Consider the following 27,381-nt stretch of genomic DNA (forward strand, 5'->3'; position numbering starts at 1 on the left):
AAACACTCAAGGAAAGCAAACGAGGAAACGAGATGGCGGGAATAGAGACGGGACCGGAGAGAGTATCTGTTGACAAATAAGGCTCCTGGAGATCTGGGGCCTGTACCATGAAGCCGGTTTAGGTGGCTAGCCAGGTAAGTTTAGGATTACTTTGCGCCAACCCTGGGTTTAAGGTACCATGAAAGTAACTCAGCTGTAATCGGTGTTCATCGCCATGGTAACTTACGCTGCACGGCTAACCTGCTCCGGAGCAGGCTATGATCTAGATTAGAGATCTCGCACCGAAAATAAACCAATCAGCGGCGAGCAAATTTACATAGAAGTAAGGCAACTAACTCACAGTGCGTGTGAAAATGGCTAGTTATTTTTAATAATGTTTAATCAAATAAAAATACTAACATAAAAAGATGTAAATATATATAACAAATATAAAATCAAGTAATGGTTACTATGTTGGTAAAATCTGATTTTAGAGATGATATTAAATGTATTAATATTCCATTATTTTATTGTACTGCATACAATATGTATTTCTTTGCATTGCATTTTTTACATTCTTGTCTGTGGTGCAGAACATCTAGGAACACTTCCAGTTTCACTTTTATCTTCTTTGTCCACTGAAGAAACTTTCTATTAAACAGCAACGGTAAGATATAGACAAAACCATAAATTGATAGGTGACATCACATATTTTTTAACACTGCTATTTTAATCTTTTTGTTATCAAGTTACACTTACAATTAACCTAAATAATGTATCATACAGTAAACCTACATTTTTAAATGTATAAGACGTTTTTTATACTTATAATGCCTACAACATTCCCTATGCATTTTGTCAGTGCTTTAAGGAAGGTAAAGCAAATGGGGAACAGTACAAAACCTTTTAAATTAATTAAATACAAACTTCACTACAATCTTCTCTTCTTTGTTCTATAACAGGGCTGTTTGATAGCCTGTTGGTGGGAGACGGGGGTCCCTATGTATGCCAGAGGTTTTTGTTATCCTGACCGCAGAAGCACTTCAACATGGCCCTCAATCAAACCAGAGTCAGGATTGAGATGACCACCTGATTTTTAAATGAACACTTCAACTGACTACTAAGTTCACATACTGGTATTTTTTTATTTAACCTTCTGTATTAAGAGTAAGCTTCTCTATAGTGTATTTTGTTCACATTTCTTCTTTAACCTATGAAGGTAAACACTTCAGTTTCTGGGGAAGGTTGTGAAATGTCCTACAATAACAGAGACACCAGTAACATAAAATATAAATCCTCACATTCACACTTGTGCCATAATGAATAGTACAGTACATTTATCTCTTTAACTTTGTCAGCACACAGATCGTTTCACTTCATCATGTGCTTCATCCTCATTAATAAAGGTAAACTAAATGATAACTAATGTTAGCAGGATATGTTCATCCACTGTGGGGGCACACACATACATAATACACATAATATTACATTACTGTAATATTTACCTTACTACAGTATACTACAGTAAATGTGTGTACTATATAGTCGTTCAACTTGTGCATTAACTCAATCAGCAGTGTTTCTGAAACCGTTCTCTCTTGTGTAGACAGCAGAAACAGTATTACTCCGTGGCTGACATACATTTTTGTGTTACTAATATTTGCGCATAATTATTTCCTAAGAAACCTACGGAACTCCCTCTATCCATGTTGAGCGCGATTGGTTTAGCGATCCCGACGTCACTCGTTCATGTGCACGCGCGCACAAACTAATCTTAGCTTCAGGATCAAAGCTTGAGTTGACAAAGAAACTCCTGGAGCTGCTTCATGGTGCCAACAAAGCTTGATCACGTTCGTTTGGTTTTGGCAACCCAAAACTAATCCTGTAACCCTGAGTTTGTTCTGCAACATTCATGGTACAGGCCCCTGGAGAACATCTGCTGTGTAAAAAAATCTTAGAAAACCTGTTGTACCTTGATTCTAAATCATACACATCTTACAGACATCTTCTAGAGGTCTTCTTCTAGAGCAGCACGTTTTTCGGGGCAAGGACCCCTTAGATGGGAGATGCATGGAGGAGGGACCCCCTTATACTTAATGTCTAAACGGAGCTATTTAAATAGAAACAACCCTATATCGTCACAGCAATATTATGTTAAGACATTACATTAGTAAATATTATTGCACATAGGTTAAATACTTTTCTGTGTATGATTTTTTGTTTTTTATAGAGATTGCTTGATTATTTTAAGGGATTTGCAGCATCACCATTTTCATTTTACTGTGAGATGGACAATTAAACATTTATTTGAACCTAGGTTTTTATCCTTGGATCAGCAGTTCCACCGCGGACCCCCGGTTAAAGACCCCTCTTTTAGAGGTCTATATCATATGACATCTGACAGACGTCTCGGAGATATCGGGCAGATCCAATAGCATCTGGCTGCAGAATTGCACTTGCACTCTCAGACTTTTTTTTTAAATGCTTTATTTAACATTTTGTTATAACAAAACAATGTTACAACAGAAACTTAACATTAAGAAACACTTGGATTAATGAAAAGAGAGAAAATAAAAAAACATTACCATGGCTCGAAACAGACAAAACAAGAGAGAAAAAAAAAACATGAGAGGGAGTTAATTCAATTCAATTCAAGTTTATTTATATAGCGCTTTTCACAATGTGTATTGTTTCAAAGCAGCTTTACAGGGGCAAACAGGAAAAACAGAAAAGTTAAAACACAGCACAGTGCATGGTATTTATACAACGAGTAAGATCATTCTAATAAATAATATCTAATTTCTAAATAAATAAATAAATGAATGAATGCAGTCTCCCGGTGAGCAGGCCAACACTGCCCTCCTGTGGCGAGGAACCCAAACTCCAATGATTGATTAATGGAGAAAGAAACCAGGCTCAACCGGGAGGACCAGATCCCCTCTGACGTGTCATAGCTGCACTCAAACTGGTGACATGTGATTTAAGTTTAGCATTTAATACCAAATATTGTAACTTCAGCATTAATAAGATAAATAGTCCGTCTTTTATTATAATATACGAACATTCTATTCGTATATTATAATATAACGGCAACTTCTATAACGTATAAAGGGAAAGTCTATCGAGTATATATCCAGAGTGAGGAAAATGGCTCAGAAATTCACCCTGGACCTCTCACTTCCAAGCCATCCTCTCTTCACAATGCTGCTGTCTGGTTGGCGCTACAGAGCATGGGCACCAAAACAACCAGAATTAAAACAGCGTCTTCCCTCAGGCCATCTAGCTCTTGAACAGTTAAATATATTTTACCCACCGTGCAATTTAATAACTCTGTGCAATATTAATTAAGTGCAATATTAATTATATCCTCCAGATAATACACCATCTATTTTTTATACAACTTTTTCTGTAAATGATATTTCATTCTGCTGTATATAGCATATACCTTACATACAACATTCTATTCTTATTTTTTACTCGTAGATATTTATTTGGGAAATAACAGCTTTTTTTTAAATGGCCTTCCCAGTGTAGCTTTATTTTCCTTAGTGTGGTTGGTTTCAGGTGATATGATTTTTCATGCGCAGACTACGCGTACTCTACGCGCAAACAACGCATGAAAATACGCACGTTTTTGACCCTCCTAGCGTTCCATAGAAGAGTGCGGGTGTCGACTACAAGAGACGTTGAAGGTGTCTGAGCAGGCAAGTCTGAGAGTGCAAGTTGATAGGCTGCAGCCAGACGCTTCTCGGCAGATGAGCAAACAGCATTTGCCAGATGTCTTGCAGTTGAAAATGCAGACATCAAAAAAGGGGCGCCGCCAAGAATTTTGGGTACCATGGCAAAAAATCGAATTGGGCCCCCTCTGCGCAGCTGTTGTCACCACATCTCTAGGACCTAACTGTCCCATCAAAAGCTTTACATAACTCTAATTAAAGGCTTGCAACTGTCCTGCTTCTTGTAGTTCAGTACTACTACTAGCACAATATTTACTGCTGGTGTTTTGTACATGCATGCAAGTCTATTATCCAGTCTCAATGTATTTTTATTGTAAAATTTAACAAAATGGAAAATTCTCTTAACAAAATTATTGTTAATTATTATTATAATTATGAATGTAAGATTTAAAAAAAGAAACTTGTACAAACTTTAAATATATATTAACTTTTCAATATAAATTAACATCATCCTCTCAAAACAATGAAAACGGCAGTTTTTTTTACTTTGCAGCACATATATACCAACAAGAAAATAAAGTGGATATGTAAAATGGAATTTCCACATCTGGGTTATTATTGTGCTTAACTTTACCTGCACTAAATGTAGGCTGACACTAGTCTGTTGCTAGCTAGCTTATTACACTCTTGACATTAAACCAAAAGGTTAATACCACTCACAGACTATAGGCTACCCACCTTTCTTGGTGAAAAACTGGGTCACAGTTTGACACCCTTTCCTTTGTCTTTCCTCTCTCTTTTCTCTCTTTCCTTTTTTTAAAACCAGATTTTGATGTAACGTTACCAGGCAACATTGTGGTCACTGCTGTTTCATGCAGATACAGGGGGGTGGTCAGTCAATATGGATGTTTACTTTTTGGTCAATGGGGAATTTGAACTTTTACTGCCAAAACCAAAGAGATCTTTGATTTTATTATCATATAAATCTATATACTGAATGATGATGGTTTAATAATTTAATATTAGGTTTTACCTATTTTTGGGGCCCCTTTCAGTCATGGGCCCTTGGAATTGTCCTAGCTATTCCCCCATTTATGAAGCCCCTGCATCAAATAGATGTCTGCCAGATGTAGGTGTGCTCTCGGGGACATTTCAGCACAAACAGCAGAGACACAGGAGAAGTTGTACAGCAACTGTCAGCTGAGACACATAAAGTCATGCAGATTTAGAATGACAAACAAGTACATAAAAAAGAGAACATTTCATTTGGGGTTAACTATTCCTTTAAATTACTGACTGTGTGGGACAGGCATGATGAGCCAACATCAAATATTTAAATTTAAACTTTATTCAAAGCACATGAGCATTGCTTTAGTTTCGGTTTCCTGAAAACTGACTGACTTTCTGGAAATAGAAACCTTGTTTGCATAGCACCTCACTCTTTGTTAACTGCTGAGTTGGACCAGTGAAAAGATTTATGACGCACCTCCCTCTTTGTTATCTTGGTCCAGTGAAAAGATTTATGCTAGTTAGATATTAGCCAGTTCGGCAAGTGAGATATTAAAAGGCTTTGTGACATTTGGGACAAATTCCAGTGGCAACTCAAAAGGTGATTTGCATTCATTATTATTTTTCTTATCCCATTTAAATGTGTGATACTAGTAAAGTATAAAAACACATTCGGAACACACAGAAAATAAGTCAAAACTCTGTTGTGAAAATACACAACCTTGCTAATGAATCAGAAAAACTTTAATAATCACAGGGGGGAAAGACAGTGGAAAGCTTGATAGTGACATTGGTCTGACAGGACTGTGACCGCTAAAGTTTGCTTACTTGCACCTTAAAAAGGGGAGATATAAAAAAACGCCCACACAAAGCTTTTTCTCTGGTGGTATAAATAATGTAACAATTTTCTGTTTTTAAACATTAAAATAATATACACTTTTCGTTCATAGTTCTTCAACAGGTACAATCAAACATAATAGGTAAGTATCCACAAAAGTATTCAGCTAAACAAAAAAAGCAATGTTCAAAATATCAAAATCAATAAACCCATAAATACACTGCTTAACAAGGACAATTTGTCCCTCCTCCTCGTCAATTCCCTGCCTTCTTCATCACAGTTACTTTATATATTGCATGCCACATAAATAACCGAATTTAGCTATTTCTGAACAATATCCCAATTTGCAATTAGCATTAGTCTAAAAACTAAATATAATTCAGAAAACACTCGACATATCAACAAAACATAAACAGAACATCTCCCCAAACACATATCAAGGTTATTTAAAAACTTTGAAAGCATAAACACTCATTCAAAGTCGCTGGAAAAGAAAGACGTAAATAACCATAACCGTTCCCGCCTCCTCAGCACGAGCTAACCGATAAATCTAACACACCAAGAGAGGCGGGACTTAAGGCAGAACAGCCAATCATCATCCGGTCACACTCAAAGCCGGTGTTCTGATTGAGTGGGAGAGGACAGGAAGCAGCCGCATCGAGCGCTGACACAGAGCTGCAAGAGAAACGCTGGAGCGACTGCTGTAAGGCGTTTTTACAAAACTGCTGAAAAACTGCAAAAAAAGTGCGGGTGTTTAACCCTTTCACCGGGAAAAGTGTGGGTGTTAAAACACGGGTGGGATATTTACAAACACATTTGTTGATATAAATGAACAGTGAGACTACTGTATTTTTTTCTGGATGTTCACATGCAGGTAATATTTCACATGCTGTTAAAATATTGTGGATTATTTAAAAAATATCATAACTAGATTTTTTATTCTTATTTACATGTTAGTAACATTCCATTCTTACTAGGGCTAGGCGATGTGTTTAAAAAAGATCGATAATCGACTTTAATACCATCGTGATATCCAATGTTTTTGACTTCATGCAACGTTGTCTGCGGATATGAACCGGGATGGATTTCGTTCCGGACCCGCCAAGTGCCAAACATACACACGGTTACACGCAGACTCACACAAACACTAACACAACCAGGCGCGACACGCGCACAAACCAGTGTTGCAGTGACGTCTTTAATCAGGTAAAGCGCGTAGATAAACCATAGCTTTTATGCAGTAGAAAAATGTTACCGGTACAGTCCCGCGAGTATGAGGTTTTGATTTGCAAGGCGTGGTTGATTTTAATAACGACAATAAAGCTCATAATTTATCTGTGCACAACTGTGTGCTTTATAAAAAGTAATGTCTCGATATCTTTAGATCTACAACGACGTGGATGACGTTTTGCTGTTGACATGTTACTAATTCGCAATGTCTTTCAAGTAACTTGCAGGCTGATCCTTCAATTTTCCTTTGACACTTGCATGTGAATGGCATTTAAAATATGAAATCATCGAAGTATAGAGAAATACATTTATTCAAGTTTATAATATTCTCTTATAGAAGATGGTGTTGACAATGTTTGTCAAAGTTGTACTGCCAATATGATCACAGGCACATTACATATTACTGACACATCTTAATAAAGAGGTCGTGCCTTTAAAAGCATTTGAATGTAGCTTCAATATGGTGGGTTTACTGGGAGGAGTATAATTCCCACAATGATAACTAATATGTGACCATGGACAACAAAACCAGTCTTATGGGTCAGTTTTTCGAAATTGAGTTTTTTCTTAAATTGTCTTAAAGCTGAATAATAAAGCTTTCTATTGATGTATGAGTTGTTAGGATATGACAATATGAGATACAACCATTTAAAACTCTGAAATCTGAGAATGCGAAAAAACAAAATATTGTGAAAATTGCCTTTGAAGTTGTTATTAATAGGAGCTGTTGCAAGCCATCCACTCTCAAAAATAAGGTTTTATATATTTAAGGTAGGAAATTTACTAAATATCTTCATGGAACATGATTTTTACTTAATATCCTATTGATTTTTGGAATAAAAGAAAAATCGATAATTTTGACCCATACAATGTATTTTTGGCTTTTACTACAAATGTCCACGTGATACTTAAGACTGGTTTTGTCATCCAGGGTCACATATACCCGTTAAAAATGTACTCCTCCGTTATCTCAGATTAATATGATCAAAGGCACACTGCATGCACGATATTGAGCTGACAAATCTTAATAAATAGGTCGTGCCTTGAAACGCATTTAAAAGCATGACTGTAGCTTCAATACGGTGTTTACAAGCATTAGGATAATTTCAAAAATGATAATCATATACCCGCTCAAAATGTACTCCTCCTTTATCTCAAATTAATATGATCACAGGCACATCACGTGTTCAACGGTGTGGAAAGGGTTTGAGATACGTTTTCTCTTGTTTTGTGGGTGTGTCAAAGATGTCAGCCCAATCATCAGCAACATGTATATAATGTAAATCAAGTGGTATTAAACAGACAGCTCGCACAATGGGTCAGGGTAAAGTCGATAACATCTGTGTTTGCTGCAGCTCAGTATGCACATCAATTGATTATATTCGAAGACACGTTTGAGTTTTACAGTTAGAATAGCATATCAACCTGACTATATTTTGTTGTTTATATTTTTAGCTTCATTACAAAGAAACTTTATTAATATACCAAACAACACCTATATTAAACATGTATTTATAACGATTTAATCAGGCTCCGAAAATTCTTCAAAACAAAGATTGGTCTTCTTAGCTTCCATACTTCAATCTGAACTGGGTGTTCAACGCACCATCGTTTTCTTTTTGAAAAAAGTTTTCCAACGCAAAACCCGAATCAAAAATAGGATACAAATTGGCTGATATCATCAGTGATTGGTTAGCATGCTCCTCTGCGTGTTTAAGAGTATTCTCCGAGAGAAGGGGAAACAGAAATATTTACACTAAAACTTTGTTCTAAATTTACAGTGAAATCCTACAGTATTCTGCTGCATTAATAAATAAACTGCAACGTAATATGGGTGGAAAACTTTTAAACGTCACTTCGAGGAATGCTGTTATTTAGATTTTAAATCACACTTGAGATACTGTGATGTCATATGCTGATTTGTGGCTGTGATGTGTGTAGTAGAAACATTAAATAAAATAGTGATTTCAAGTGAGTCATTAATGAGAATTACCTGCTGTTTACAAACAGAATCACAAAAATGAGCAAGAACAAAGAAAAAGAGCTGCAGAAGCACAAAAAAACACATCTGACAGTTTAACATTTAATACTGATGGTAAAAAATATAGTCATCATTACTATGACCATTGTTTGCTTTGGTTGGGCTCATGACCCTTGACTATATGATTCTCATTTTACACTGGTTGTAGGTCCTGTTTGGGAAACAAATTGCTGATCAACAGCAACTAGTGGCGTGGAAAACTTTATCTCGGAGTTAAATTATTGATTGAATGTTTTTGGTTTATGGTATGTCATCTTCTGACACTGAAGGGTGATGTTCAGCAGTGCTATGGTGATCAGATATTCTTATGGAAGGATTTTAACACTTTGTCCCAGAAGTGAACAAGTTCAGAGTTCACATGCACTGACATCAAGAATCAGTGTTTGAATCTCCACAATAATGACAAAAAATCTAAAGATCAGAAGATAAAGCAAGCAATTAACATACCAACAATAAAAAGCAAGAGTCACAAAATATAAAGCAACAAAATAAAAGCAAATTAAGAAAACCATAATACAGTTATCTACACAGTTAGGACATGCTGCAATAAACCATTGTTGAGATTCACATGCTGATTCTTGATACGAGGGCAAGAACATTGACATTTAGGCATTTGGCAGACGCTTTTATCCAAAGCGACTTATATTGCTTTATCCTATACATTTTACATAGGTATTTGCAATCCCCTGGGATCGAACCCACAACCTTGCGCTGTTAACGCAATGCTCTTACCACTGAGCTACAGGAAAGCATTAAGATTTGCATAATATGACTTGTTGTCCTCAAGTGGAGGAGTTCAAGTATCTGGGGGTCTTGTTCAAGAGTGAGGGAAGGATGGAACGGGAGATTGACAGACGGATCGGTGCAGCTTCTGCAGTCTGTCGTGGTGAAGAAGGAGCTGAGCCGCAAGGCGAAACTCTCGATTTACCGGTCAATCTACGTTCCTACTCTCACCTATGGTCATGAGCTGTGGGTCATGACCGAAAGGACAAGATCCCGGATACAGGCGGCCGAAATGAGCTTTTCCGCAGGGTGGCCGGGCGATCCCTTAGAGATATGGTGAGAAGCTCGGTCACTCGGGAGGAGCTCAGAGTAGATCCGCTGCTCCTCCACATCGAGAGGGGCCAGCTGAGATGGCTCGGGCATCTTTTCCGGATGCCCCCTGGACGCCTTCCCGGGAAGGTGTTCCGGGCATGCCCCACCGGGAGAAGACCCCGGGGAAGACCTAGGACACGCTGGAGGAACTATGTCTCCCGGCTGGCCTGGGAACGCCTCGGTGTCCCCCCGGAAGAGCTGGAGGAAGTGTCTAGGGAGAGGGAAGTCTGGGTATCCCTGCTTAGACTGCTGCCCCCGCGACCCGGCCCCGGATAAGCGGAAGAAAAGGGATGGATGGATGGACTTGTTGTTATGATCCCACTACTCAGCACAGGTGGATTGCCCAATTGGGCATTTCCCACACCTTATGCAGTCAAGAATATGAATAGAGGAAAGAAGGTCTGAGTTTTCACTGGTTCATCGGGTAGGGAATCCACATTGTTTGGGGGATAAATGATTATAGATATAAATAGCATACTTAGCTTTCCTTGTCTTTATCAGAGATACATCTCATGAGTTGTTTGTCCCAATTTCATCACGTTATCCTGAGTGAAAGATCTTTGTGGTGAGGTGCTGCTGATAATGCCCTTTGTATGGTTCCCATCAATTCGACACATCATCAGTTGTGCATCTCAGCCTCATTGGGTGTTTTGTCCCTTTATCACAAGACACCCTCAGCTAAGGGAAGCCCACCGCAAGTTTATCAGACCTGCGTCTGTTTTGCATTGTTACAAGCTCATAGGGCAGCCCACAGCCATTGGCCTCTTTTTTCTCAACCACTGGCCAGTTCTTGATTATCCTCCACTGGACCTGTTCCCTTAGAGTGACCTATTTGTCAGCTATGGTGACCTTAACCCATCCAGTGAGTAGTGAACTCACTCACTGCAAGTCGTGACCACTCCATACATCATATGGAGTGGTCAGCTATCAATGCAGCTCAAAGGCACTACAGTGGTAGTGCTCGCTGGCCCTGAGAATCAAACTGGCAACCTTCTGGTCACGAGTCTGAGACACACCTATCCAAACCGCGTGCTCAGTGGCCCCAGTATGGCATACCATAACAACACATTACCAAAGTCAACCATACTTGCCAACCCGTTGGCTGAGGCTGTTCTAGCCCCACTGGCTCCATTGATGCAAGCTCAGTGCCCCCGGTCCCATATGGCATAACAATACAACACACAACACCATATATTACGGGGTCACTTGGCAGCCCATATTGCATCCTTTCTGTTTCAACCAGCAGCGACAGTGGCAAGTTCTTTGACTACCGTCGGTTGGACCTGTCCTCTGATCCCCACTTTCTTAAGCAGCCTTGTAGTGAAATTGGAAACAAATGCCCCCCTGCAGCCCACTTCCACCGGGAACACTTTTGCATTTACATTTAGTTATATAGCAGACGCTTTTATCCAAAGTGATTTAAAAAGGGTTCAGGGAGCCAACCTACTGGAGGGTGGGAAGGAGCTTTCGCAGGCATTCGCCCCCTCCAGATGCCAGTCCCACATGTCGCCACGCAGGACGTGGACTGACACCGGGTTTATGCGAATGTTGGTGTTTGGGCGTAGCCCAACCTGCAGCTCTACAGATGTATGCTAGAGAGGCGCTTCTGGCCAGTGCCCAGGAGGTGGCTATACCCCGTGTGGAGTGAGCCCTCACTGCCAATTGGCATGGGAGATTCTGAGATCGGTATGATCATCCACGACCCAGTGCGCCAGCCTCTGCTTGGAGACAGCCTTCCCCTTCTGAGCAGGTCCTCACTCAGGGGAATTGGCCAGGGGTGAGTCGTTGTCAAGAGCATCAGCTCCGAAAACCAAGTGCGGTTGGGGCAGTATTACACAGGGCGTGAGGTCGGGTTGCCGGGCACAGTCCAGTGGAGTGTGCGATCGGCTGCAATTACACCTGGGGAGAACGGAAAAACTCTGTGAGTAAGTGCGCGCCAGGCCCTGAAAAGGGTCCGGCTTTGGTGACGAGGCAGGAGCCGTCCCGTACCGACCGTTCAGAGCCGTTGCTGTGAAGGTCGGGCCAGATGTTGTTCTCCCTGGGGTCTTCCCGTCAGTGTCACTTCCCTGGAAGGTTGCTGACGGGGTGGAGGTGTCCCTTTCGACTTCCTCTTCCGGGGTGCAGCCTGGGGGTCCACAAGAACCGGTGTGGATGTTGAAGGGGTCCTGGGCTGCCGGGAAGCAGACGTAACGCGGGATCTCGAAGGCCTGTAGGCGGAGGCCTGGGGGGTGAGCTTGGATTCGTCAGAGTCGGATGCCAGTCTCCCTCCGATGCTGCGAGTGACATCTCATCTACGTCACGCATCGTTTTTGAGTGCGTGCATGAGGATCCGGACGGTATGCCACCGCCGGTTGTGGAACGTTCAGAAGAGCGAATCGGGGTGCGATCGGCCCGTGAGCACTTGGCTGGCGGATTTACGTTCGCAGAGGTCCCCACATCACTAACGCTGCTAACACTGGCGGACATCAGGGCCTTAGCCACCGACGTCATGGCCTGGGTAGCAACGAAAGTGCGGACAAGATGTGTCAACGAAAGCTGTCTCTGTGTGCTGGACGCCCAGACACTCGACGATTCGCTGCTCTACGTCATAGATCCGGCAATGTAGAAGAAGAATTCGTTGAATTAGTTTTGTTCGTAGTCATAAGCGAAGGCTCTGAAGAACAAAAGGTAAATGAATGCTGCGGCTTCCTTTTATACCGGACATCCGGGGGGCGGAGACCGGCATGCAAATTTCATTGGCCAAATTTCATTGGCCTTTTCTATAGTAGTCAGAGTTGATAGGTTCTCAAGGGCGATCCCATCTGTCGTTCTCAACACAATGTTGAGAGACTTTATGTCAAAATAAAGTTTTGCATCTGAAATGTTGCTTTAATCTGAAGGCATTTTTAGATTAGATTCAACTTTATTGTCATTACACATATACAGGTACAGTGTAACGAAATGTAGTTTCAAAATAGTCTTGCTGCTGTTATTGACTGCTATTCTTCATGATAACATTGAGTGTTGTTTAAAAATACGTTTGGCCAACAAAAAGTTAAACATAGTATAGAAAACGAATAAGCTAAAGCAACTAAATTGTATACCCAACTAATTTAATTTAAAATTAAATAAAGTGTGAGTAATAATTTTCTTTAAAAATTAAGTCAAGGTTTTTAAACGGAATATTAAGCTAAGTTAATAAAATTGCCAGTTACAAAAGTTATGTTCTGTAATCTATAAAAAATCCAAGTATTTGATATTAGGTTATTAAAAAATAAATAATATTAAATAAAAAAAAGATATTTTAACAGAAATCACTTTTTTAAGAATACAAGGAACGGCTCCTTGGGACTACAACAAATTTTTTTCCTAATTTAGTGTCACACGGCTTGAATCCCAAAATGTACATTGACCCTGCTGCCTGGAACACAAATAGGGTAATAGGTGGGACATCTCAACACACACGCTAAGGGGAAGACCAATCACAGTAGACTGGCTCAGCTTGATCAGAGCATTTCGTAAGGAGGGACTTCATAAAACCAGGAACTCAACAGCCTGCTTTCTGAGAATTAAACGGTGAAATATGTAATATAAAAAGCTTTTTATCGAAACATGAACACCTGTATTTCAGCACATCATTAACTATGTAAAGACTTTGAAAAATAGCACCCCTTTAACTTATCTGTAAGTTTTCTATCATTAATTTATTTTGGCAGAATTTTTTTAACAGATCCAGATAAGTAGCTATCACATTTAAACATCATATCTTTTAACAGATATGTAAAACATTTTGCCAATGTGAAACCTGATAAGCTCAGAGAACCCAGACACATTTTAGTAAAGGTTTAATTCCAATATGAGTATGGGTATCATGCACTTTACACACCTTATCTAACACATCTTATACAGTATATCTGTTATAGTAAGACTGGTTTGGTCAGTTAGGCCACTTCATGACAAACTATCAATAAAGTTTAAGTGAGGTATAATGTACAGATAGCCGGTTGTTATCGCAGAAACGCGATGCGAAGGGTCTTGTATCACACTGAAGGGTTTTTATTTCCCCTCAACAGTCAGCTGCTTGTAAATTATCCCCCTTATTATTAGAAAAATCTGGACAGTAAATATTTGATTAGCTAATTCTTACAGAATGCTGACCTTCTGGAAGGAAAAGCTGTTTACTTTCGGGTGTAAGGTACAGTAAGAAACGATGTTCAAAGGTCACGAACAGGCCATTTGGTGTAATCATTTATAAATACAATGTCATATAAAGACATAGTTATTTTAAATTAGTCAAAAAAAAACTTTCAAAATGATTTGCTGCATCCGGGTAACCGTGTGTTATTTGATTTGAGAGGTTGTTATCTGGGAACAACGAACCTACAAATGTCGCGACTGGTCAATCAGAATCAAACATTCAAACAAGCAATGTAATAAAAGGCAAGTGTCCGAACACCATGTCGATGAAATCAAACTGCACTCATTAAAACATCGGTAACATCAAAGTTAAACCTCTGTTAACTTATTCACATTTTTATGTTTTAATTATTTTGTTAGTTCTAAAAGGTGTAACTGCATACACCTTCATTCTTTACAAGTATTCAGATTAGGTTCCGCTTAATATATTCAGTTAATCAGTTTACATACCTTTTTGTTATTAAGTGTGCATTACTTAAAATACATTCACATTCGGTGAATTTCACAATCTGGTTTTATAGTGAAGGATATGATATGCAAATCAAATTCAAATTATGTATAATTGCTATTCCCACATACTAATGCAAAAAGATTTTGCAGATGTTGTCATGGAAGCTTCTCTATAGAATCTTCGAGAACCAGATGATGTGATTGACAATCTTCAAGTGAAACTTCAAGAACCAGATGACGTGATGGACAATCCTTCAGTGATACTTCAAGAACCAGATGAAATGATGGACAATCCTCCTGTGATACTTCAAGAACCAGATTATGTGATGGACAATCCTCCTGTGATACTTCAAGAACCAGATTATGTGATGGACAATCTTCCAATGATACTTCAAGAATCAGATTATGTGATGGATAATCCTCCTGTGATACTTCAAGAACCAGATTTTGTGATAGAAAATCCTCTAGTGATAATTCAGAATCCTCCTGTGATACTTCAAGAACCAGATTTTGTTATGGACAATCCTCCTGTGATACTTCAAGAGCCAAATTATGTGATGGACAATCTTCCAGTGATAATTCAGAAACCAGATGAAATCATGGGCAATCCTCCAATGATACTTCAAGAATCAGATGCTGTGATGGACAACTCTCCAGTGATAATTCAAAAACCAGAAGAAACCAAGGGCAATCCTCCAATGATACTTCAAGAATCAGATGATTTGATGGACAATCCTCCTTTGATACTTCAAGAATCAGATGATTTGATGGACAATCCTCCAATGATACTTCAAGGATCAAATGATTTGATGGACAATCCTCCAATGATACTTCAAGGATCAGATGATTTGATGGACAATCCTCCTGTGATACTTCAAGAACAAGATGATGTAATGTATCCTTCTTCTAAAGCAGATAATAAAACCTTGCAAATGAATAAGCATATGAATAAACAGCATATAGAATAGGTCTGGTGCTGTTTGTCCAGATACATGCAGTGTTTGCTATATTTATATAAATTCCATAAATGTCCATTTATGTATATATATATATATATATACTGTATATATAAAATGGTAAGTAATATACAGTTACTCTTTCTTCAGCATAGTGTAAAACCACAGAATGATAGGAGTGAAGTTAATGATCATGCAACTGTACGTCTAGCATCTGTACCCTCAGATGATTCATCTAAAAATATTACAGGTACCAAAAGACAACTATCTAATATGAAAACATAACCATATAAGATGATAAGGCTGTTAGATTTACTTCTTAAAACAATGGAGCTTTGTTGTTTCTAGATCGCAGATTTCCTGATTTCACTGTTGCATTTTTTGGAAACTCTGCATCTGTTCAGTTTGGATGTGACAACATTCTACTTGGAGAAAAACCACCCTGTGTTGAACCTACAGAACTCTGCATCACTGCTCCATTGCAGAGAAAGATATCAGAGCATAATGTGTCATTGATCAATATGATTGACCCATATGAGACTGATCTGAAGCCTTCTGATCCTGTAATTGGTCAGCTATTGAATGAAAATGAAATCCATGCCTTCATCTTTGTTTTGGGACTAGGTCAGCTAACAGATGCTGATAAGATGGGAACTGAATGGCTTCAAAGAACATTTGGTGACAAGGTCCTTTCATTTGCAATGATTCTCTTCACCTATGAGAGAGAGGAAGAGAGAGACAATATCATAGATGAACTGAAGAAAAAATCTGGACTGGAGCAGCTGATTGAGAAATGTGGAGGAAAATATCACACCTGCAGCAAGATCATGAACAACCAATCAGAGATAAGAGAATTGATGGTCAAAATTCATCGTCTGTTTATTGACAATAAAGAGCAGTGCTACACTAGTGAGATGTACAACACCGTTTTAAGAGCCGTGCAAGGCAGTGAATATCAAAGTGGTAAGATGACTTCTGTTCCTTGGCTAGATTTTTGTAGTAACATATGCTTAATCATCTAAAGGCATGTCAGAGCCATTTAAACCATCCAGTACTTTCTATGCACATTAATGGATATCATTGAAATGATCATGATTTCTGACAAATGACAGAATTTTTCACTTTTTTAAATAATACATTTTACATATGCTGTACAAAGATGTTCAGTCAGCTTTTTTTTACTTCATAGCAAAACAATCACAGATATGGGGTCTTCTAAAAGTGTTTCTACCAGGAACAGTTCCTAAATGAAACATTTTCATGTCTTCATTCACTCACCCTCAAATTTCTTTGTTTCCGATGAAGAGAAATATATTAAGAAGAATGCTTGTAACCAAATGGTTATTGGCCCCTGTATATGTGTATACACTTTATATCTATATACTGTATATTCAGTGGAAAGAAAAAAGCAAGCCATTGGTTTCATGAAAGGGGATCGGATCTTCACTTAAATCACAAATATCTACAAACACAATATTTCTGAGCTGATAAACCACAAACGTCATGATCTTTCCTGTCTTAATTGAACACACCCATTAAACATACAAAGTAACGGTGGAAAAAGTAAGTGAACCAGTTCTTTAATCACTGGTTGAACTAGCTTTAGAAACAATAAGTTGAAGCAAGTGCTTCCTTTACACCTGCAGAAAGAATTAAGGGTCATTTTAGGCCATTTGTCTTTATAGAACTGCTTCAGCTAACCAATATTCTAACTGTACGTTCAGACCACCGCCGTCGAGAGCGTAAAAGATCGCTCTGGCCGCCCTGCCAACATCGCTGTAGAAAGAGTCTTGGGTGCGCTGACGCTCTAACGTAGATCAAAATCTTATCTTGCATTTAAAGGGGCCGCAAAGCAAACAAGCTTGTTGATCTTGTGCAGACTGACCGCGAGAAATTGATCGGTGGAAAGAACTTTATTGTAGTTACACGTTTTCTAACAAATTGATATTCTGCGGCAGTAACACTGTTGTGCATGCTCTGGCGCTAAAGTAAGCATGAAATTCCCGTTATTTACAGAAAATGTATAACGATGTATAGAAACTCACCAGGAACTCACCAGGAACACAAACAATCTCAGACATCTTTGTCCAAGCATTTTTTTATTATTTATGTCCCTGTACGCAAACAAGGACGTGTCGTATATGATTGGGAAACCCGCCACAACAATAATCAACCTCTCCTCCAATTTGCTTGGGAACAAATGTCTGAACCACAGTTTACAGGGTTGCGTTCTCTGGAATCCTCTCAAGCGGTAGACTTCTATGTCCCGATTGGATGCCGCCGAACCGAGACATAGCTCATTACCATAAAGTTAACCTCGCCACTGCTCGCCGCCGGCTCACATTGAAAATGAATGACTTCCGGCCACTTTGGCGCTCTCAACGGCGGCAGTCTGAACGCACAGTTAGGATGTCTGGTGTGAATAGCTCTCTTGAGGTTATTCCACATTTGGATTGAGGTCTGGGCCACTTCAAAAGAAAAGAATAGAACTTGTTTAGGAATAATGAAATACAGTTTAGCAGCTCTTCTGGATGATAGGTGAACAATTATAATTAAAATAAAAACACATTTATAAGCTATAAGAAACAGAAATAAAATACATACAGTTAAATGTAAGCGCAGCCAAATAAACGCTTTGATTTGTACGATAGACAAAAGCATAAATACATACAAATTATAAATCCTCTGTGGTAGTACAGTGACAGTGAAGGTACGATGGTGCAGCATAGAAATATAGCATGGGAGGGTTATTGCACTCTTAAATGAGTTTTTATTGCACAGTATAGTTTGGTTGGGAGTGTTTGAGTGATCATGTATTAAAGCATTTAACTGCCTGGGGGAAGAAACAGTTTTTCAGTATGTTGGATTTGGCTTTAATTAGTCTGTACCTTCTTCCAGAGGCTAAGGGGGAGAACAGATGATGTCCAGGGTGAGCAGGGTCTTTTGAAATGCAGTTGGCCTTTTTCTGAACGATAGAAATTGGTGAGCAGGTTTTGAGTTCCTGAGGAAATAAAGTCTTTGTTGTTTTCCCCACCTGCTGGGATAGGTGTGTGGACCAGGTTATGTCAGCCGGATATGAGAAAAATGAGAAACAAAATGAGAAAACATGCTTTTTCGTTATTAAGGCTTAAATCAAAACAAACCAAGTTTGATTGATATCAATTGGAATGCACAAAGAAAAAAAAATGTTTTTCTCAGTTTGGAACCAAACATAAATATATACAGTATGTGTACAGCATATATATGTGTGTGTGTGTGTATATATATAAATATATATATATATATATATACATACAGGGGCGGTGCCAGGAATTTTGGGCCCCATGACAAAAAATCGAATTGGCCCCCCTCTGCGCAGCTGTTGCCACAACATCTCTAGGACCTAATTGTCCAATCAAAAACTTTTGAAGGATTTGCTTCTTGTAGTTCAATACTAGTACTAGCACAATATTTACTGCTGGTGATTTGTACATGCATACAAGTCTAGTATGCAGTTCACTATTTGTTGCAAGATTAGAAGCAAACATAAAAATGTGCTAAAGGCAATCTTTTACAGTCTCAATGTATTTTAATTGTAAATCCGCCCCCGGATATCCGGTATAAAATGTAGACGGCATGCAGCATGCACTTACCGTTTGTTCTTCAGAGCCTTCGCTCATGACTACGAACAAAACGAATTCAACAAATTCTTCTCCTACATTGCCGGATCTACAACGTAGAGCAGCAGATCGTCCCAACCTGCAGCGATTTTCCCCTGGGCGTCTCTGCGGTTCCAGAGGTGTTAGAGATATTTGTTGATCACATGATCAACTTGTCTCTCACCACTGGTACATTTCCCACTTTTCTTCTTGTCTTCAAAGTGGCCCGTATCACCCCACTACTGAAGAAACCCACTCTTAATCCTGCATTGTTAGATAACTACAGACCTGTGTCTCTCCTCTCCTTCATTGCCAAAACTCTTGAGCATTGAATTTAACCAGCCCTCCTCCTTTCTCATGCAGAACCAACTCCTGGACAGCAACCAGTCTGGTTTCAATAGTGGTCTTTCCACCGAGACTACACTGCTCTCAGTCATTGAAGCCCTGAGACTGGCAAGAGCTGCCTCTAACTCATCTGTACTCGTCCTACTGGATCTGTCCGCTGCCTTCGACACTGTTAACCAACACATCCTCCTGTTGACCCTCAAGGCTATGGGCGTCTCTGGAATGGTGCTACAATGTTTCAGGTAGCTCATCTAGAGTGTCCTGGAGAGGTGAGATCTCTCAGGCCCAACATCTCAATACAGGGGTGTCTCAGGGCTCAGTGCCTCAGACTGTTACTCTTTTCCGTATACATCACATTCCTAGGTTCTGTCATCCAGAAACATATCTTTTCCTATCACTGCTATGCGGATGATACGCAACTTCACCTGACATTTCAGCCTGACTATCTGACTGTTTCTGCATGCATTTCAGCATGCCTGAGCAACATTTTGCTCTATTTGAAGGACCATTACCTGCAGCTGAACCCTGCAAACACAGAACTGCTTGTAATCCCGGTTGACACAAAGATTCATACCACCTCTCCATTCATCTGGGCTCACCAACCATAACACCTTTAAAAACTTCCAGAAACCTGGGAGTGGAGATTGATGATCAGTGAAACTTCACGGATCATGTTGCCAGCATCATCCGGTCCTGAAAATTCATCCTCTACAATATTAGGAAAATTATACCCTTCCTATCCGAGCATGCTACGCAAGTCCTAGTCCAGGGTCTTGTTCTGTCCAGACTGGACTATTGCAATGCTCTACTGGCTGGACTTCCAGCTTGCACTAACAAACCTCTACAGATGATCCAGAATGCAGCAGCAAGAGTGGTCTTCAATGAACCGAAGGGAGCACACATCACTCCTCTCTTCATTGAGTTACATTAGCTCCCTATAGTCGCTTGCATCAAATTTAAGGCTCTGCTCGTCACCTATAAGACCACCACTGGTTCGACACCCCCTTATCTTCACTCGCTTATGACTTATGTCCCTGCTAGATCCCTGCGCTCTGCAAACAAACAACATTTTGTAGTGCCATCCCAGAAAGGTAAAAATTCATTCTTACACACATTCTCTGGATCGATTCCACAGTTGTGGAATAATCTGCCCGCTGCCACAAGATCAGCAAATTCTGTAGTCATCTTTAAGAATCTGCTGAAAACACATCTCTTTCGTCAGCACCTGACGATCATTTCTGAATTCAATCTCTTTTCTACTCTTTCTATCCCCCAAAAAACCTTAGCTTTGTATACTGTGGTAGGCTATATGACAGGGTTACTCAAATCTTACCCTGGAGGTCCGGAGCACTGCAGAGTTTAGCTCCAGCCCTGATCAAACACACCTGAGCAAGCTAATCAAGTTGTTCAGTATCACTAGAAAATCACAGGTATGCAAGTTTGATCAGGGTTGGAGCTAAACTCTGCAGTGCTCCGGACCTCCAGGGTAAGATTTGAGTAACCCTGCTATATGAGAACAGTTTTATTGCACTTTTGCTTATGCTTTTTGTTGTCCTTATGTTGCTCCAGTAGCTTCCATTGTTTACCTCATTTGTAAGTCGCTTTGGATAAAAGCGTCTGCTAAATGTTATGTGAATGTAAAAGTGATTCCCCTATCATTACTAGCCAAGAACCACTTTTAGTGATATATAACATACTTTTTTAAGTGTGTAGACCACAGGTGTCAAACACACCTGATTCATCTAATCAAAGTCTTTAGGATTACTAGAAACCTCTTAACAGGTGAGGGTTGGATTTGGTTGGAGCTAAACTGTGCAGAGATGCAGCCATCCAGGAATTGAGTTTGACACCACTGGTGTAGACAGTATATATTTAAAACTATATTATTTTTTAATGTATTTCATAAAATCCTTAGTAATAGTTCTCTCTTGTTTCTCTCAGACGAAACCACTAGATTAGAGATCTTAAGGAGAACTGTGCAACCTGAGGAAAAAAGAAAAAAGGTAAAAAAAAATGATATTTGTATAAAGTGGAAATTTAAAAAGGAGTTAAAAGCTTGTGTATTGTGGTGGGGGTTACCTGTTGAAAAAACTTAAACACATATACTGTACATGTTTATCAATAAATAATGTTTTATGCATTACTTTTTCTGCTATGTGAAATGCAGCTGATGGGCAGACTTCATCTGGAAGGCAAAGACAAAACACTGAAAACAGCAGGTTTTCTGCAATTAACTGAACATTCACAGTCTCATCAGTCTTGTGCAGAAGAAAAATTTGTTCCGACTTTTCTACAAAAATTACTGATGTTGGATTACAGCGCAAGATGTATCCAAATTAAAGAGAAGAATGAACAAAATAACATACAACAAACAGACCAAGAGTTGTCGGAAGATGTGGAAGATGCTTTTAGTGCTATTTTTAATAAAACAGCAGAATTTTCCAGAGAAACAAACAAATTAGACCCCATTCACCTAATGGATGCTCAGATGGCTGTGTTTCATTGTGCTGATGGATTCCTAAAGCAGCTTATAGTGACTAAACTCTCACAGTGTCAGTTTGCTCTTCCTCTGCTTGTACCAAGTCCATTCACACAACAGATTGAATTTCCTCTCTGGACATTTAGACAAATCAACAAGAGCTGGAAGACGACTGATAATAAAGGTCAAACCGTAAGCAAAACCCGACCAGTCTACAAAGCAGAAACACCAATGGTGGCTTTCTTCAGGTTTGGCTCTGTGTCCTCATCCAAATCTCAGTTGATGAACAGTTTGATCAATGAGAAACACAACACTTTCTTCCATAGAAACTGTCCAGGCAGCAGCAGAACCAGAATACTGATGGATGGGGTGGTGGAGATCGCCTGGTACTGCCCATCTGGAGAGGAAACGGATACATTTCCTCAATGTGTTGCGTTCTGTAATCTTCATGGTGATGCAGGAGTCAATGAGAAGCAGCTGGATATCATAACACAAATGTCTTCTGTAAATGTTGTTATTTTACCTCAAATCAACAGGAATGACAACAGCATGACAAAGATCCAAAACTTCTTCACAGACTCGAAGCCGCTCATTTGTCTTCTTACTGAGGATGATTCTGTTTTAAAAAAAATAAGGAAAGATAAAAAATACAAAATGGGATTGAAGGACAGAAATCAGTCAGATGTATTTGAGGACCTTAGAACAGCTGTCAAAAATGCACTCTCCTTTTCACAATCATCTTCTCTATTTAAACTTGAAGATGTGGCGGAGCAGTTACACATCACATTAGATGAGAAGACTGATGAAGACTGCAGGAGAGGAAAAGATGCAGCGCAGCAAATGATGAGTTTACTGGAGAACACAGATCTGACAGAAATCAAAGACTCCTTCCTGCCTTGTCAGGGAAAACTGTGGCATCAGTGGTGCCAGAAAAATAAAGAACTCCACAGACCTACATTGGGTGAAAAACATAAAGGTGAAAACATAGAAAAAAACAAAAGTGAAAAGAAATCAGAAATGCTGAAAATACGTGATCAGCAGCAAACATCCATCGTGAATTTATGTGAGTTTATCCACATCTTCATCCAAGAACTGAATTTGGAAAAAGAAAATGAGATAAAATATTTTCTTAAATGGATAGGAATTCTGCTTGATGACTTCACCACTGAAAGTCTTTCAGCTCTTCATCATGAGTATGATAAAAAGTGGTCAAAAGTCTTAGATCTGAAAAAGAAACCAGATAAATTCATACAACTGACAAGTGAACAAGAAGAGCTTGAGAGAGTTTCTGAGAAACTACAAACTGCAACCTTTGGTTTGGAGCACATACTGAGAGAGGTCGGTCAGATATATGAATCATGTTCATCTGTGAGGAACTACAAGAAAAACCTGAAGATTGACTTCAGAACTCTTCCTGGTCTTGCAGCAAAGATGATGATGTCTGGATTTCCACTGGAGCTGATGGATGGAGATGCTGCTCATGTTCCTCTGATCTGGGTTACTGCTGTTTTAGATGAACTCATCAAGAAACTGGGAGACAAGAGAGTCTTTGTGCTGTCAGTATTAGGGATTCAGAGCTCTGGGAAATCCACCATGTTGAACGCCATGTTTGGTTTGCAGTTTGCTGTCAGTGCCGGTCGGTGCACCAGAGGAGCTTTCATGCAGCTGGTCAAAGTGTCAGAGGAGGTGAAGATGAAAAAACAGCTGAAGTTTGACTATATTCTGGTTGTTGATACTGAGGGTCTTCGTGCACTAGAACTGGCTGGAAGATCAACAAGAAACCATGACAACGAATTGGCCACATTTGTTGTTGGTCTTGGAAATATGACGTTGATCAACATCTTTGGAGAAAACACTTCTGAGATGCAGGACATTCTTCAGATTGTCGTTCAGGCCTTCCTGAGGATGAAGAAGATCAAGCTAAATCCCAGCTGTATGTTTGTGCATCAGAATGTTTCAGATGTTACAGCCGGAGAGAAAAACATGGAAGGAAGAAGACGACTTCAAGAGAAACTGGATGAGATGACAAAACTTGCTGCTAAGGAGGAAGACTGTAATACAGAGTTTTTCAGTGACGTCATTGCATTTGATGTAAAGGATGATGTGAAGTATTTTTCACAGCTCTGGGAGGGAAGCCCACCTATGGCTCCACCAAACCCAAACTACAGCAGGAACATCCAGGAGTTGAAGAACATCATTCTCTCAAAAGCTTCTGGGGCGAGCGGCATCACACTGTCACAGTTCAAAATGCGTATTGATGATCTTTGGACTGCACTTCTGAATGAAAACTTTGTGTTCAGCTTTAAAAACACACTAGAGATTTCTGTATACAGAAGACTGGAAACTAACTATAGCGACTGGACCTGGAGTCTCAGGAGTGCCATGTTGAGTATTGAAGACAAATTCTACAACAGAATTGCGAATGGAAACACTGAGGTCAAGGAAAACGACTTGCTGGCTGAAATGAGGAAGACAAAAGAACAAGTAGAAAAATCGATGGAGTCTTACTTTGATGATGACAAAGACAAAGACATTCTATGTCAATGGCGAGGAAGATTCGGAGACAGAATTGAATATCTTCATGACGAACTGGTGAAGGGGACGAAAATAAAATTGTATAAAGAGATTGAACAGAAGAAAGCAAGAGAGAAACTAGACAAAAAAAGGACAGAGTATGAAAATGTGCTTTTTAATAAGAGCAAGGAACTTGCTTTAGATCTGAAAAGTAAAGGAACTGAGGAACATGTCCATGTTCTGGAGAATACATTCAACAAGATGTGGAGCAGATGGGTAACAGAGATGTCAGAAAATACTCCTGACCTGGAAGATTTACATTTTTGGGAGGATGTCACACAAATTTTATCAGAAAATTTTGAGTTGACACTTGTCAATGAGCGACTACATCTGAGAGACTTTAAACAGATAGTCATCAGAGGTGATTATGATGATTACATTCTACTACAGAACCATCTGGAGCGATCTGATGACACTGTGCCTTCAGAAGAGGCTGAGGAGAGCTCTAAAATAAACAAGAGTGGGCTAATTCAGCGGTATTTTGTGAATCCAACACGAAAAGTTATTTCACTTGTTACAGGGTATAGAAACAAACCAGAAAACAAGATCTTGAATGCGGAACATTATGACTCTGTGCGCCAATTGATTCAGAAAGGGATTCAGGAAAGTGAGAAATTAATGGAGAAATCACCAGTAAGAAGACAGGGCTACAATGTCAGTTACATTCAGAAAATAACAGACTGTGTTAAAAAGTCTGCACAACAACACCAATCAAAGAGTCCTAAATATAAAATGAAAAGAGAGTTTACCATCGATCTCTGTCTCTACGTGTGTGACATTGCAAGTCAGAAATTTACTGAACTCCACAAGGAATTCAGAGAAACCAATGATCCAAGAATTTATCTTGAGAAGCAGAAAACTCAATATTACAACATCTTCAAAAACTTCTGCAGAGGAGCAACAACCACAACCATACTGATCGACTTCATCTGCAGCAAACTTGAACCATCCATTTTACAAGAAGTTTACAACAAAACCGCTCTTGATGTGACAGCACGGATGAGGTCTGACATACAAGCCTTACGTGAGAACAGATCAAATCTGGAGAAACACATTCTGAAATCCCTCGCAAAAGAAGAGAACTTTCACCAGTACATACAATACATCCATCAACCCAAAGAACACTTCAAACAATTCATAAAACACGAAGTGTGCAAATACTTCAACAAACAAAACAAAATAATTGTAAAGGTCTTCAAAGGAAACCTACAACAGAAAGAGCAGATTGTGAGTAATGCTGTGCATGCAGCAACAGCAGAGGTCAAAATGAAGGGAGGAGATGGAAACATGTGGTTCAGAAGTTTCACCAAAACACTCACAGACGAGCTGAAATTCACAGGAGAGGCATATATTGATCTCACAGAAGTTAAAGACTTGGATTTTCTTGAAAATCATTTGAGTGAAAGTCTGAATGAAATGATGAAAAAGCTACGAAACAGTTTTTCAAGCATTAATGACATTCAAATGGAAAAGTGCAGGAAGAAACCAGATGAGATTTTGATCGATCACTTCTGTCAGTGCTGTTGGGTTCAGTGTCCCTTCTGTAAAGCCATCTGCACCAACACAATTGAAGATCATTCTGGAGATCACACTGTTCCTTTCCATCATAGTACTGGACTGAATGGTGTCTTCTATAGAGGAACAACAAACTTGTGTAATCGTTTCTGCACAACAGAAGTAGCAAGTGATGGGTCCTTTTTCCCAAACTCCTCAGATGACAAAGTCCTCTGGAAAGAATACAGAAAAGGAGGTCCTATATTTGCTAACTGGAGCATCACTCCTGACCACTCTGAGCTGCCATACTGGAAGTGGGTTGTGTGCAGATTCCAGGAGGATCTGGAAAAGCACTACAATAAAATATTCGAGGGACATGGTGAGATTCCAGCTGAATGGAAAAAATACACAAAAGAGGATGCTATTGAGAGTTTGGATAAATACATGTGAATAGATGATTTTCTTTACTTGGATTCATTGATCAGCAAATGTAGGTTATAGAAGGACAATCAATGCTCAATGCAATCGGAATGGGAAATGTTTATTGATTAATATCTTATGAAATATATATATAAATATATAATACCAATGAAATATATTTAAAATGCATGAAAGTTAAACCTAAAAGTAATAAAAGAAATTTGAAGTGAAAATTTTGTTTAATGTTTAATCACTTTAAAGCTGCATGTATAACTAACCCAAATCAATGATTTAATTAATTTAGTTTAAAGTGTAAGTTTCTAGTTGTGAAATCTAGATCCAGGATTCAATAAAGATGAATTTTCAAGTCTTGTATCTTATTCATTTTTCTCAATTATTTGATAACTTTTATGGAATTTTATAAAAAATATAAACAACCAGCTTACAGTGAAAAGACATCCAGTATTTTACACTCAAGTACATTTTTCTAATTTCTTTATCTGAGTGTTTTTACTTAATAATTATGTACTTCTCTCATTATAAAGCATATATCATACCTTCAATTCACTGCATAAAAAATAATTTTGTTTTTTTCCTCATCTGGTTTCTTTATTTATATACTTTAGAATTAAATGTAAAATGTACAATATAGCCCTGCGATGGGTTGGCACTCCATCCAGGGTGTATCCTGCCTTGATGCCCGATGACTCCTGAGATAGGCGCAGGCTCCCCGTGACCCGAAGTAGTTCGGATAAGCGGTAGAAAATGGAATGGAATGGAATGTACAATATATGTAAAAATGTATACATGAAATGTAGTGAAAGTATGAAATATGCTTCATAATGTAGAGAAGTAATATTTTGAAGGTAAACAGATACTTCAAAAATGTACTTGAGTAGACAGCGAGTCGGTCAAATATCAGTCAATATCAGTTTGCATGAGTCAGTAACTTCTACATCAAGCACATCAGCAGGTAGCGCC

At 39.1% G+C, this 27,381-nt stretch overlaps 1 protein-coding gene across 1 annotated transcript; it reads left to right on the top strand.

Moving 5' to 3' along the window:
- The first annotated feature begins 5,170 nt into the window (after positions 1–5,170).
- On the top strand, positions 5,171–26,675 carry LOC130417329 (interferon-induced very large GTPase 1-like). Its single transcript, XM_056742830.1, has 6 exons — positions 5,171–5,265; positions 14,645–15,384; positions 15,601–15,700; positions 15,799–16,413; positions 21,375–21,436; positions 21,601–26,675. The coding sequence occupies exons 2-6, from the start codon at positions 14,737–14,739 to the stop codon at positions 26,428–26,430; spliced, it is 6,255 nt and encodes a 2,084-aa protein (XP_056598808.1). The 5' UTR covers positions 5,171–5,265; positions 14,645–14,736; the 3' UTR covers positions 26,431–26,675.
- Positions 26,676–27,381: the final 706 nt, after the last annotated feature.

The sequence above is a fragment of the Triplophysa dalaica genome, chromosome 3 (genome assembly GCF_015846415.1).
Source record: "Triplophysa dalaica isolate WHDGS20190420 chromosome 3, ASM1584641v1, whole genome shotgun sequence".
Lineage (NCBI taxonomy): Eukaryota > Metazoa > Chordata > Actinopteri > Cypriniformes > Nemacheilidae > Triplophysa > Triplophysa dalaica.